The 15641-nt window shown below is 28.6% G+C and overlaps 1 protein-coding gene across 1 annotated transcript in view; it reads left to right on the top strand.

The window, feature by feature from the left end:
• LOC107166441 (protein tolkin-like) overlaps positions 1-15641 on the top strand; it is a 57344-nt gene that overhangs the window by 16057 nt on the left and 25646 nt on the right. Inside the window, exons 5-6 of the mRNA XM_015515107.2 lie at positions 1353-1531; positions 3181-3287. Of these exons, the coding sequence (XP_015370593.2) occupies positions 1353-1531; positions 3181-3287 (286 nt within the window). The remainder of the gene's footprint in view (positions 1-1352; positions 1532-3180; positions 3288-15641) is intronic.

The raw sequence follows: 15641 nt of genomic DNA, 5'->3' as shown, positions 1-15641 counted from the left end.
AAAAAATGAAAATTATTTTGGCGACAAGACACTCTTATCAAAATAATAATAAAAATAATATATCAGAAAAAAAAACAGGTTCCCATCAAAATCAATCAAAGTAGATCTGTAGTACTGTTGATCCCGATATGGCGATATACCCTTCGTAACAATTCCAAGTACTTTATTCGTTTCATCTAATCCAAGAAAAATATCATATTTTATAGATTTTATTTTTTCTATGATAATATGATATGTATCAAAGGACATGTTTGCAGAATTTGAATTTGGTTATTTAGGATCAGTACCTTCTATCTTATGTATGACTAGTTTTTTAGGGCTTATAGTTTTTACGATTATAAAATAATCATTAAAGTAATTATATATTGATTTTAATTTATCAGAAATATGTAGTTTTTCACTAAATTTGTGTAATTTTTTCGATGTTTGATGTGATGTAGTTTTGATTAGGGTAATTTCTCTTATGTTTTGTTTCTATTTTTAGTACACACTTTACAATATACAAACACTTTTTGATATCGTAAAATATGTTTTCTACGTTCATGTTACATTGATATGTAAGATACCATTTCTATACTTACCCGTCTAAATACTGTATTAATTTTGCAAAACCTAAAATTTGCATTTTAAATACCCTACATGTCTTACTGATTACTTAACAAATAATTAAAAAACACAATCTACTCAATTATAATATTATTAATTATGATGAATTATATAAAATGTAATTTAGAAACATCAATTTAAATTTTAAACAAAACAATACTAACTGTTTTAATATTTGGGCTCTCTCAAGACGTAATAAGGTTACCTACTTTATTTTTTACTTATCATTTAAATATGATAAATATTCATCAATAATTGCGTAGAAACTGAACAGTAGACTTAATTAAGACAATGCAAGTATGCGATAATAAAATAATTACCGTATATATAATGGATAATGTCACATTATCGTAATAATTACTAACTGCAGATGGATATTTTAGAAATTATGTTCATAATCAATATTTTTGCAATATAATTTATAAAAATTAAATATATAATAATTTTATGCGAGAATAAAATTCAGTTATGATTAGATATTCATATTTTACATGTTCGTGGAAATTATAAATAATATTATATTATGTGCAAGGTTGGATATTATTACATAGATATATAGATATATATTACCATATACGCTATACATATTATTATGTAATCACGTCGTTTAGGAATCTTGGGAGACGATTCACCTGTGTCTTATTTGAGCATTCCAAATAACTAAATATTTAAATAAATCCTATCTGGTGGTTCTAATTATAGATTTATGATACATGTGTACATTCATTTTTTCCCTCTTCTTTCAGATGCTGTTCTTTCGTTGGTAAACGTGGCAACGGTCCACAGGCGATATCTATAGGCAAAAACTGCGACAAGTTTGGCATTGTCGTGCACGAGCTTGGACATGTGGTCGGCTTCTGGCACGAACACACCAGGCCGGATCGTGACAATCACGTGCAGATCGTGAGAGATCACATCATAGTCGGTAATGCAATTTGAAAATAATAATCATTGTTTACTATATTTTATGTTTTAAAACATCATAACATTATTCGGTGACTAACAAATATATCTGATTTAATTCGTATCTACACCATTGCTATTGTATTGTATTATACAAACATATTAGTCACAACTCACGCATTGGCTGAGTTTGAAATAATAATAAAGTTTTTTAGGCGTTTTCCGATCGTCCCTGAAAATTAAAGGTATTATACCTTACCCAACCTCTTCATTTCGTGTGTTATTAGACATTATTTGTAGTTTTAGAATATTATTTGGCATCTCGTGGTCTCGTGGGTATACCTGCAATTTAATCAGAAATATTTTAGGTCTCGTACAATATTTTTCTTTTAAAAATCTGCTTATATCAAACTGAATGTATTCGATGAAAATATTTATTGTTTGATATTAAAAAGAAAATTGGAAATTTTTATTGTTGAAAATTACAATTATTTTATACCTAATTGAAAAAATATTATGCACAAATTGATTTTCTTGTGGAAAATATTTATTATTTTTTTGAGAAAATATCAATTAATAATAAAATATTTCTTAAAAGTTAATTTGTTCCCCTTTCTCGGAAGTAATCTGTTACTGCCATATAATATATAATTGATAAAGCCTTATAATTACTATGCTCAAATTGAAAATGTTGGGATATTATTTAAAAAAATTCCAATGTCTGTAATTCCTCCGCGGAAAAGTAAAAAATTCAATTTTACAAATCTACAATATATAAATGATTAAAGTTTCACAGAGTAAACCAAAAATAATAATATACCATTTGTGATATTTTCAATAATACATGTAGATTGCATATTATTATACTATAAAAATATAAAATAGTACATTAGTATATATTATATCCATAATACATTTTATTATAACGAACATAATATATAATTATTATATTATACTGTGTGTTTTGATCGTTCAGTAATGTTATAAGTACTTATATTATATTGTTCAATATTTAAACCGAAATCATCTTGCAATAATCGGAAACTGTTTATGGTAATATTATATTAGTATTATAATGTACAATAATAATATAATATTATATTATAATCTCATTACATAATATTATGACGTGTAGTGTATATCGTTTATTTGTCTTATTATTTTTAATCGGCGACGAATTGAAGTTTACACGTGTTTCAATAGCCGCAAAAGTCGATGGTTTATGGGCATTTGTACTATACAATATACATAGTACATATTTATTACTCACTTATACGTATAACTACGTTCTATATACACCGTACAATGAAAATAAAAATTACGAATGCGAAATTTGCGCCCCAGAGCTGATAAATTATTCGCCGCCACTGCTGGTGGTTGGTTGATGAATATTATATCTTCACTGAGCTTCAATGAGAAGCTATGGTATAAATATTAAATTATTTTCTTTTTGACGATTATAGAGTTAATAGTATTTAAAAAATATTTTGTTGTTCTTATTTTTTATCGTCCATCGTAAACCGTAATTAATAAATAGTTTTTTTTTTTTATAATAAAAGGTTTTCATACTTGATCTAATTAAATTGAGTAAAGTTGGTTTTTTTATTTTGAGTAAACAGTGTATAATCGATTACATTTGAGTTTTTAACTTTTAATTTTTATTTTTATCAGGACAAGAATACAATTTCAATAAATTAACCGAAGAAGAAGTTAATTCATTGGGCCTTCCGTATGATTACGATTCCATCATGCACTACGCTAAGAACACGTTTTCCAAGGTAAGCATTAATTATGATATTTATGTCTGAGTCAACCGTTAAGACTGCAGCCATCAAAATATTTTTATTTAGTTTTTATAAGGGGTGGAAGAAGGGTTAGTGTATAAATATGTTTTTTGATAAGCAAATTTTCAAATTTCAAATGTAATTTGTTAATTTTGGGGTTGTCCGAACGGGAGATAGTAAATTTCATCTAAAGTGAACAGTTAAAAATAAGGTCTACGGTAAATTCCACCCCGGGAAATATACAGGTAATAAAAGGTACATGTAAGTTCTGCCCGAAAAATATACAGGTACAAAAATGGATTTGCATAGGCACAAATAGTGTTATGTTTGGGGGGGTTTTTTTAATATAAATTAATATAATTACTTTTGTAATATCGTTCAATAATGTAACTCCGATTATAAATTTTAAATAGTAAATCTTAAATTATTTAATGTGAGTACCTACGGGAATATTTCCACAAAGATATTGTAGATATGGACGTGAACGATCGGTGTAATTATTATGACAATTTTTTATCACGTCGTATATAACTTATTTTATCTTGTGCGATTAATTACCTAGTGTGTTGTTAGCCTCTTTAATTTATAATCGACTATCGTTGTTTTCATGTATTATCGAGGCATGGATCTAAGAAAAAAAATAGAAAATTTATGTTCTAAAAAATATATCTAATCATTATTATTTTTTTTTTTTATTACATAATTTAACATTTTTTTTTTATACGTATGGTAAGTAGTAATTAGGCACGCATTTATTTATTATCAAATATTAATTAAAAATAAAATCTCGAATAAAAATTAGTATTCTACTAAAATGTACGATATGTTTTGTTATGTTCAAGTGTCACGGCATCCAATATGTTAGTTAAAAAATAACACTCCACCCACCCCAAAGTTCAGGACTAAGTAATAATATAATGACAGATAATTTGAGTAGTACCAAGTAGATAATAAGTTATTTTGTAAATAACAAATGATAATAGACTAAATTTTATTTTTGATATAACAATAATAAGCAAACACATCATGAATAATTTATTAATTTACAAATTAATGTTTAAGTTTTCAATTCAATCGATTGCTCAGCGGTCGCATTGAATTAATTCTTAAGCTGATCGTTAAATTTTATATTTGCAGGATAATCTTGTGCATGTAATAATTATATATTGAGAATAAAATGAACTCAAAAAGTATTTTCTCGTTTTTAATTCATTAAAATAAAAATGTATATCATTTTTAAATACCTTTTACTTTATATACAAATATAATTATCAGTCATCAGAGGAAAATTAAACCGTAGTAGTGGTTCGGTTTTAAAATTTAAAATGGTACAAAAGATTAAAACACAAAGTAAATTTAAAATATTATTTCAAAAATATAAAAATATAATATTAAATACATTTTTTTATTCACAAAAGTATGTAAAAGTTTTAAATTTTAAAACGTACAATATAATCGTGAATTAATCTGATTAATTAAACTTAGTTTTTTATAAAGTATTAACTCCACGATTGATTGCATAGCGGAAATTTGTACATTTTGTAATATATTCACCACATGGATAAATGTTTAGTTATATTTTAAGTTTAACCATACCTACAAATCTTTCATCCATCATATTATACAGTCACATCTAACGTGTAAAATATACTATTGCTACAGTTTTTAATTTTCCAAAATGTATATAATAAATTTGAATACGATTTAAATTTTAAATACATCTTTTTGAGGTTACTCGCTATCATTAGGTACATTTTAATTTTGCTTATGAATCTTAACAAATAGGTGTAGGTAATATGTATATTAAATTGCAGTCCAGTAGTCTGATTAAAGTTTGTAATTTTAAAAGGACAAAACCACATTTACTGAGAATTATGTACCTACAAGCTATTGAAAATCATAAAATAAGGATCTTGCCAAAAAATACGTTCACCATATATTTTTCTCCATATTTTAAAAACATTTTAAATTACGTTTTTAAAAAAAGTGGTTGTGTTTCAACCGTCTCGACTGATTACTCAGAAAACTATCAAGGGTGTTGATTTCAATTAAAATAGTGGCATAATAGTATATAGTACCTATATGAACGAATATTATTCATAATTTTTAAGATGATATCCTGACCATGTAGCGAAAATCACCTGACAAGAGCATTTATAATATCAAACGTGTAAAATGCATATTATTATAGAGTATTTTATTATAATAATAATAATAATATGTTTTTTTTAATTGATTGGCAAATACAAACCCAGTAACATAGGCCTTAGTAATAATAATAATAATAATAATAACGAGTAAATTGAAAAAAATGGGATATTTTTTAGTATTAGGTACCTATTATAAGGACATTAAAGCACTGCATGGAGATTTTTATAGGTAATTTTTTTTTTATAGAACAAAAATTGAATACGTAATCTAATTATACTTATATTAAATTTAATACATTAAAATAATTCCAGTCGATTATGTTATTTAATAATTTAAATAAGAATTCAACTATTCAATTTCATAAAATACAACTTAAAGTTTCGGTCAAGTAAAAAATTATCCGATACCTATATATTATTCCATGAGTGTGAAATTCTTTTCGATATGGATATATGATATATGTAATTTACTTAAAGATTTTGATTGCTATAATATGAGACATCCATGTTATGTAGGTATTGGTGATGTATCACGCACATATTTGACAATTTTTCTGTAATATCTGCAGCTAAATTCTGATTGATATGTTCTTCAATATTTGGACTGTCATTAACAATATAATATATTATGACGTAGGTATATATAATTATTATTTAATTTATGTGGTATAACAATAGTAATAATGTCGTATATATCTATAGGCTATAACCTGTATTATGTATTGGTCCACATGTATATTACGGAATATATATAACACAATCATATTATTATTATCATGACCGACCGTTACGCGGTTATAATAGATCATCGTCGGAGGATTACATTATAATAATAACAATATTGTGAATGAATAAATTATATTGTACCCATAATACACGCTGTACGCACACGTTGTGCACCGTGTACACTTTATACATAATATTAATATTATACAATAATGTACAAACTACCTGGCCAGCACGATGGCGTTTTAATTAGTCATACTTAAAACCATGTCAATTATGGACTTCGAATGTGTATACTATAAAATACATGTTATGTTCATATATTTTGCATTAATATTGGTAGATATAGGTGTCTATCTTCCTTGTAACACGTATATACGGAAACCTGCTATTACATATTATTATATATATATTATTAAATTATTATAGCTGCACTGCTTACTATGTGCACAATAATATTAGACGCAATGGGTTTCGACAATATTATAGTATTAATATTTTTTGGTTATTATATATATATACAGGTTATATTTTTAAGTACGCTTCTCCTATATTCATGCTTAAAATATGCAGAATATAAAACATGTTATATATATATACTATTTAGTAAATATGGTCAATAGTATTTACTATAGTGATTTTTGAAATTTTTAAGTACACTTGATGACCATATTTTCGAACAGATACTTGAGCATTTTTTTGTGGCTAAATCAAAATTCGAACAAGTGGTTTTTTTTATATATAATATAACTGTGTACTATGGATAAAATATGTTAATACGGTAATGGGTTAAGTAGACATGGAAGCTTAGGGGATTTGAAAATGTTATTAATTTTTATTTATTTTTTGTTAACTATTCATTTATTATTATAAATAACTTGGAAAATCAGTCCAAGTATAATAAATACTATTTTGAATATTTTATAAAGTTTATATATTTCCAAAACTATTTTTAAGGATTATTGTCTTTAGTATAAACATTTTAATAATTCAGAACCTATTGTCATTCAAAGTGAATATTACTTACCAATTTACCAATTGATAAGTTTGACAATATTGTGTGCTGTTTTCATAAAATAGGAATATAATAAAGTGGCTCATATAATATTTTATTCATATTTTGAAAGAAGTTTATCAGTAATTCAAATGTCGGTACGAAAAATAATTATTTTGTAGAACTGTGGCAACACGATCAGTTTTAAATATAGGTACCTACCACAAAACGTATTCAGAATATTCCCGAGTTACGGTTTGATATTCCACATTTGATAACGTATCTTTATCGGAATTCGGAATATACCTAATAAATAACAGTGTTATAGTTCTTATAGGTCTACAGGGTAATTTACCAAGCATGCTCACCTCTATATGTTTTTTAATAACGAATTTACTCAATTTCTCAATCCCAGAACTTTAAATAAAACCAAATTAAAGGCAGTACTTTATACAACTATTGGAGATATAATGGTGCTTAAGACGTATATACTTAAAATTTCAATAAGTCTCGATTTGAATAAATTCATTACTAAAGATAATAAAAAATGAGGGTGAGTATACTTAGTGAATTAACCTGTATACACACTCATTGCTGTAATAGTATTGATATAGGTAATTAATAATAGTAATAATTAATTATAATAATGAATATACTAATACGAAGATAGATGTGTTTGTTATTATACTCTATAGTCGGACGTACCCGTTGTGGTATACCCAGAGGCGTACTGGGGGGTGTCCGGCCCAGTAGGAATACGGAGTTCCCGGCCCAAATAGTGGTGAAAGGTGTAGCCTATATATTTATACATATTACATATTATATATTATTTTGTTGTTAATATTATTATGATATAAATATTAAGTACTAAATAGGTAAAATATAGGTGTATGAGATTTGATGTACTTATATTTTGTCGTCAAACATACATCATATTTAACGTTGTAGGCTATCTACAAGTTTTTAAATCCTTATTATTTACAAGAAAACTGTTGCATATTAACTAATTCCATTTTTTTTTTTTTTTTTTTTTATGACTGTGAATAACACTATTATTTTTTAAAGTCTAATCTACAAAAACACTATTAACTTATTATTTTATTATTATACATAATGCACAATACACATGTGTATTTTAAAATGTTGACCATCTGCAGAGTGTCATGTACAGGTAAAAAATTTATTGCGATTAACGTTTTGGTAACAAATAAAGCTATAAAACTGGTAGGTATTTAAAAATAACTTCACCTATATTTTGAATTATAATAACTATTAAGTTGAGAAACAACATTATTTTTAATTATAATATTTAATAAAAATCAAATAATTTATTTATTTTTACAATGAAAATATTTTAGACATAACATTAGAACTAATTTTTAAGTCATAAATAGACAATAGTATATGCAATTTATTCAGAATACTCAACATTGCCTTTGTTTTTCTTTTTTTATTTGTTTGTTTATGATTAGTCAACTATTAATGTAATTATGTACATATAATAACAAAAATGTATTATTGCATTCAATTGTCACAGCTGCCGCGGACTGTTAAATAAAAAAAAAAATGAAATTTGAACATCATCAAGTTTTCACATGCTTCTTAATTATCTTGATATTCATATTATTATTAAGTATCATTTTAACAAACTTTAGTTTGCTAAAAGTTCTCTCACAATTAATTTCAGTGACTGATAAGGTAAGAAAAAATTCATATGAAGCACATAATTCTGTATATCGCCACTAGGATTTGTTTTCTTTGCATTTAATATGTTTTGACACGATTGAGCTGTAAATTGTAATTCGATTTTTTCTCGCGTTCTTTGGTGGAACCCCTTTTGTTTTTTTAGAACTCATATCACATAAAAATGTTAATTTGCTAGCGATAATAAAAACAATAAACATAAATACAAGGAATGATACTCTATAATTTATGTCTAAAAACGGATAAGTTTGTCGATGAAGTATTTGTAGGTACTTTGTCACAGTCTCCAGTCAAGCCGACGAAAAAGCAGAACTATTTGCAGACACCATGGAAAGCCAATTCATAGAAAATGCAGGAATCGACTTACAAGAAGTAAACGAAACCATCACAAATATAAATCTAGACCAGACTACATCAAACATCTACATCAATCCCAAGCAAGTCAAAGACATTATTAATAATCTACCAAATGGCAAATCACCAGGATATGATAACATATCGAACACAGCGCTCAAAAACTTACCAAACAACGTCATCACACAAATAGCACACATTTTCACGGCATGTCTTCGAATTTCCTACTTCCCTAAAATATGGAAAAAAGCCACAATCGTCATGATTCCAAAACCGGGGAAAAACCACTCTATCCCAGAAAATCACCGCCCAATATCTCTACTCTCAACCATCTCAAAAGTATTGGAAAAGATTATCCTGAAAACACTACGAATATACATAAAACCTCGGGCGGAGCAACACGCATTCAGAGAAGGCCACTCAACTACCACACAACTTGTCCATCTACTCAAAGAAATAAAAAATAACCAAAAACAAAAGAAATACACTGCTGCAACATTCCTAGACATGGAGAAGGCTTTCGACCGCGTGTGGCACGATGGTTTAATCTACAAACTAAAAACAAACTCTGAACTTCCAATAAGTATGATAAAATTAATTAAATCATTCCTGTCAGATCGCTCGTTCCAAGTACGAGTAGTCGACAAAAAATCAACAACAAGACAAATACAAGCAGGAGTACCACAGGGTTCGTGCCTATCACCTCTACTCTACATCCACTATGTAAACGACCTTCCACTTCTTGATAGAATTCAAACATCCATTTTTGCAGACGATACCATGTTTCATACGGCCCATCCAAACAGAAATTACGCAATATGTCAACTACAAAGACAAATGGATCAAACCGTGATCTGGATAGACAAATGGAGACTTAAATTAAACATAGAGAAGACCGAAGCCATTATATTTGGGAAAAGACGGAAAAAACACCTTCGACCAATAAAAATCAGAAGCCAGGAAATCAAATGGAAAAATAAAATAAAATATCTCGGTGTCACGTTGGACACAAAACTGACTATGAACGAGCACATCACTACAACAACGCAAAAAGCAAAAGGGGTCAGAGCTTCACTCTACCCGGTGCTAAATCCGAGGTCACCAATTCCACTGAGAACAAAAATCCAAATTTATACCATCTACATCAAACCGATCCTTCTATATGCATCGGTTGCCTGGGCGCCTCAACTGAGCCAATCAAATTGGCGGAAGTTAGAGGTTGTCCAAAACACCGCATTACGAACCATTACAGGAGCATTCTACCTCACAACAAACGCTGAAATTAGACAGTCAGCTGGTGTACTGTCCATTTCAGAGACAATACGGTCGATAATAAGTACGTTTATGCATAGGGCGTCTGTGTCCAAGTTTAGTCACATCCGGGCTTTGACACAGTAAACAGCGCTGAATGACAGACCGTCCATAACAGTGAGGGTGTGAGATCAATCTAGAGAGTAAAGGCAAAGCCTGGAGCTCTATATAGGCCATAGGCCGTCCAACAAAGGCAAGTCCAAGTCTCCAGTCAACAAGACAACAGTCGATAATTCTGTACAGTGTACGCACTAAACTATTAATTGTTATTTTTGGATGATATAGCTTACTCATACTAATTTCACTAATATGAATTCACACAGCAACAAAATTGTACAATAACAAACATGTGTATCGAGTTGAAATTAAATTATTATCATTATTACCTTGTTATCAAATGTTTTAAATAGAAGTATGTACCACTGAACTAGGCTGAATTAAATTTTTAATTTCTTTGTTGTTGAAAACTTTCATTTATAACCATTTTATATTATCTAAAATCCAAATTATAAATTATAATATTGGTACAAATAGATTTATTTTGAAAATCATTATTATTTTATTTTAGTTAAAGATTAAAATTTACATAGTTTGGAACATAATTCCCACTATCCCACCTGGCCAGTCCGCCTCTGGGTATACTTACATATGCGGCAAACCAGCGAATAGCGATTATGATTTATACGTCGCCTATTTGAGTTCGTAGGTAGACTTAGTACTTACTCGTTACAGTACCACCTTTTGGAAAAAAATGTGTGGCCGGCAAACCATCGTCATCACTTAACATATTATACGAAACCAATTTTAATTAACTGTATCAATTTATTATAATTATTATCCTGTAATCGCGCTGCACGTTCTCGCGGGTTATTTAATATTATGCGATATACGCGTGTAACGATTTAATTATAAAATACCTCCAAATTAGACGGCAAAGGTATGATATTTTACAGCACTTGGTGAATCCTCATTACCTAATAATAATTATTAATGATATCGCACATCTGCATACACGTATGATTATGGCAATATGGCTTATGGGCCGTAGCCTGTATAAATATCAACTTTTTTATAACGTATTGTGTTCGATCAAACCATTCAAAGTTATTCACGATTGTTTTTCGTTTATTATTGTCAAACATATAATATAATGTAATATAATATAATATAATGTACAATATATTGTCGTTTTCATGTGATATACATATATGCATTTTATATATTTAATTACGTTGACATCTGTTTAGGTTTATTTACCCGTTTATAGGTATTATCTTATTGCTAATCGTTTGGATTTCAGTCATGAAAACGTCACGATTCTTAAGACTTCAGATGTATAATAAATGACACGCTTTATATAATTATACTTTTTCAAGCATTGTGGACGTTTTTGTCGTGGTGTTTATTCACCTATATAATTTGATTTAGTTTTCATACATAATATAAACTTTTAACTTCATATGTATTTTTCTATGTTTGCAATACAAATTTAATTCCAATAGACATAAATTAAAATATTGTATTCTATGCAGGTAAAAAGAAAATAAAAATTATGGAAAATAATGTACGTAAATCTTAAATTATTTTGTGAATTGAAACTAAGAATTATATATACAGTAAAACTTTCCCTGACCGGCACCTGTAAATAGCGTACAACTTCGAATAACAAGATTTAATCATTAGAAAAAAAACTCTATGGCCATTGTATTCATAACATTTAATAAATTATAATAATTCTATATATATACCCAAAAACAATAAAACCTTCTATACTACTTAGTACCTACGTAGACGAACGTATTGCAACTTTATGTAATGGTATTGATTATCGTTGCAATATATTTCAAACCATAATCGCTACACAGCACCTATATACACAATTGTTTCTAATTGCATACCTACTTCGCGTTAATTAGAAATGAATTATACAGCCTGGAACAATAACCACAAAATCAGGATATTTTTTCGCGAAAACCAATCCCAAACAAAAAAGTTCTAAATATTTGCCCGCGAAAGTTCACTGCAGTTATTTCGGATGTATCAAACATCTAAAATTATATTAAATTTATAAGCTAGCGAGCATTCTTAATAAAATAATATAAATTGCTATAATGTTTAGTACCTACAATGGCTACTATAATACACAACAATGTGTAAACCACATAATAATAACGATCGAATTATTTATCACGTAAATTTCAATAACGTGTGCATGAGACAATCACGATAATCGAACGCGTTGTTTTACTCAACGTGTAGTATTCGTTAACAATACAGACGCACATACACTCAATAATTATTATAATGTTATGTAATAAAACATATTATAACTTTTGGAAATATATGAAACAACGAATAACTTCAGAAACTGCCTTAACAAGAATAGGAGCGATGTGTACTCATAATTAACTATAACCACAATACGCACACGCAAACACACACATAGCCCCACACGCGCATATACTCCGAGATAGTATAAAAAATGTTAAATACACATAGATACGCTCATAAACCTTACATTTTTAACATATTAACCAAAACTGCAGTATTATTATTTATTGTTATATGATATTAACAACTAACTAACTAAAAGCTAGAACCATGTAATAAATAATTAGTATTGGTTATTATCACGCGTATAATTATATTATAAGTATAATTATTATCATCGTCCGTGTCTGTGATTATTGCAGTTATTTTTGATAAAACGTTTGAGTTGCTGTCTTAGATTATTAAGAATTACCAATAGGTTGAATTATTAAGTTAAACGCTGTAAAATGTATTAAATCTGATTAGTGAAAAACAGAAACAAAGTTACAAACTAGGTAACAAAAAATGTGTTTTTGTGAAGTTTGTTGAATATATTTTGTAAGAGCCTCCCAAAATAGTGTTTTACGAGTGTTATGATGAGTGGTTTGTTGAGGAGTCGTATCTGATTATAGTTTTGCCCTTATAATATCAAAATATTCATTGCATATTTATATAATTACCTTGAGTACATAAATAATCATGTATTTTATGTTTTAATTTTTTTTATTATTAAATCACTGCACGTTCAGAGTGGGCTATCGAGTCTTTTTCTCATAATATTGTTGTATTATGTGGCTAACGTGTACGACTATTACTATATATACACAGTCATACAGGCCCACCACTCTGAATTATAACATTGTAACGATAAAATATATTATATTTTCTAAGGTTTGAAAATTAAACAGATAACGAGCCATCAGCCGAAATTTGATCAAGTCGTCCAAATGTAAATTGTGGTGTGACGTGTTACACGCTCGAAATCCCTTAAAGATACGAGTACGTCGAGTACGTGTATATTCTATAAGAAATAATAATTGTAACACAGGCACAACCGTCGTCTGTTTCCAATGCGAAATAATACTCTAATAATAAGAACGAGTAAAATATGAGCTTTTAATATGCTCGGCGAAGCCGTAAAACACTTCAGAAACTTCTTCGAGATTTAACGGATACATGACGAATCCCACATAATATCATATAGCTAGTACCAGGATAGGTCTTAGGTGTTTTCCGTTATTTCTGTCCCATCAATTGTAACTAATTTGCAAATACAGTAGAAGTCGCGTATTAGAAACAATCGGTTCTACTGTACATGAATAAATATAGGGTATAATCAATAAACATACTTTTTATTGGAAAAAAAAAAATAATCCAAATTAAAAAAAACTAAATTCTTCAAACATCAATAATATTATTAAAAAAATATTTTTATAATGATTATCTTAATTGAATATATAATTGTAAATAAAGTTATATAGGTACAGTATATTATACAATATATATATTAAGTAAATTCAGAAAAGTTACCTATTTAAAATTAATTTTCCTTGATTTAGCATTAGTTAAGTCGTTCACAATATCAACTATTGTTCTGCCAACATTTATGTTCAATTGTTATCATAGCATTCATAGATAATCCACTTAATCTATCTTTAACCATGATAGACAGTATGTCTTGATAAGTTTTAGTTAAGAAAAACTCCGTTCTCCATTGCTTACCTTTAGTGGCAATGTTAAAAGTATACGCAACGATATATAGGTACACACGATTAGAACATAATCTCTGACATTTTATTTTTTATTTTTTATTAAACAACTATCCGCGGCGTCTATGGCCATTGGATGTAACAGTACATTATATATTAGTATATTTACATATTACATTAATATTTAAAAAGATATACAAAGTGATTTAGTATTTAAAACAAGACAAAGTAGTAATAATTAGGAGTTAAGTGAATAGTATTATTTACAATTTACAGTTTGTTTATAAGATTCGTTTGTCTGAGAAATAGTATGATCTTGTGTATATTGTTGGGGTCCGGGTTGAGTGCTTCAGCAAGGTGGTTGGATATTTGATATAGCCTTCTTTCTTTGTCGTATATTCTGCATTCGGTTAAGATATGTTTCACAGTAAGTAGTGTTCCGCAACATGTGCAAACTGGGGGGTCTTCCTTCTTCATTAAGTGGGAGTGTGTAAGATGTGTGTGGCCAATTCTGAGACGGTTTATAGAGGTCTCGTGTTTTCTTGAGATGTTATCTGGAGAAGGATACGGTAAGGCGGATCTCTTGATTTCGTTCAGTTTGGTTGACATTTCATTCCATTCCTTTTGACGCTGAAGTAATGTATCATTTTCGATGACCCTCTTTATGTCGTTGAGAGAGAAAATGGGTAGGTTGATAGAATTTGGGGAAGTGTGAGCGAGTTTGGCGGCTGTGTCTGCAAGTTCGTTGCCGTCTATGTTACAGTGGCCAGGAATCCAAGAGTATGTGATGTTTTTGTCCTGTTGTTTTGCTATGTAGTGGGTGTTTTGAATTTTTCTAACGATATCAGAAGGGGAATACAGATTTTGGAGGCTGGTAAGAGCTGAGAGGGAGTCACTAAATATTGTAATATTGTTGTCGTTTATTTCAGATATGGTGAACTCGATAGCTTTAAGAATCGCCAGGGCTTCTGCTGTATAAATAGAGCATTTGTCTGAGAGTTTCCATTGTAATGTAGTTTCATCGCATATGATAGCTATCCCGACTCGTCCTTCGATGATGGAGGCATCTGTATATCTCTGACATTTATTT

The sequence above is a fragment of the Diuraphis noxia genome, unplaced genomic scaffold (assembly GCF_037042655.1).
Source record: "Diuraphis noxia isolate RWA-SAM2 unplaced genomic scaffold, SU_Dnox_SAM2 contig0004, whole genome shotgun sequence".
In the NCBI taxonomy this organism is placed as follows: domain Eukaryota; kingdom Metazoa; phylum Arthropoda; class Insecta; order Hemiptera; family Aphididae; genus Diuraphis; species Diuraphis noxia.
Note: the sequence above shows the minus strand (reverse complement) of the source record. Positions and strands in the feature narration are given on the sequence as shown.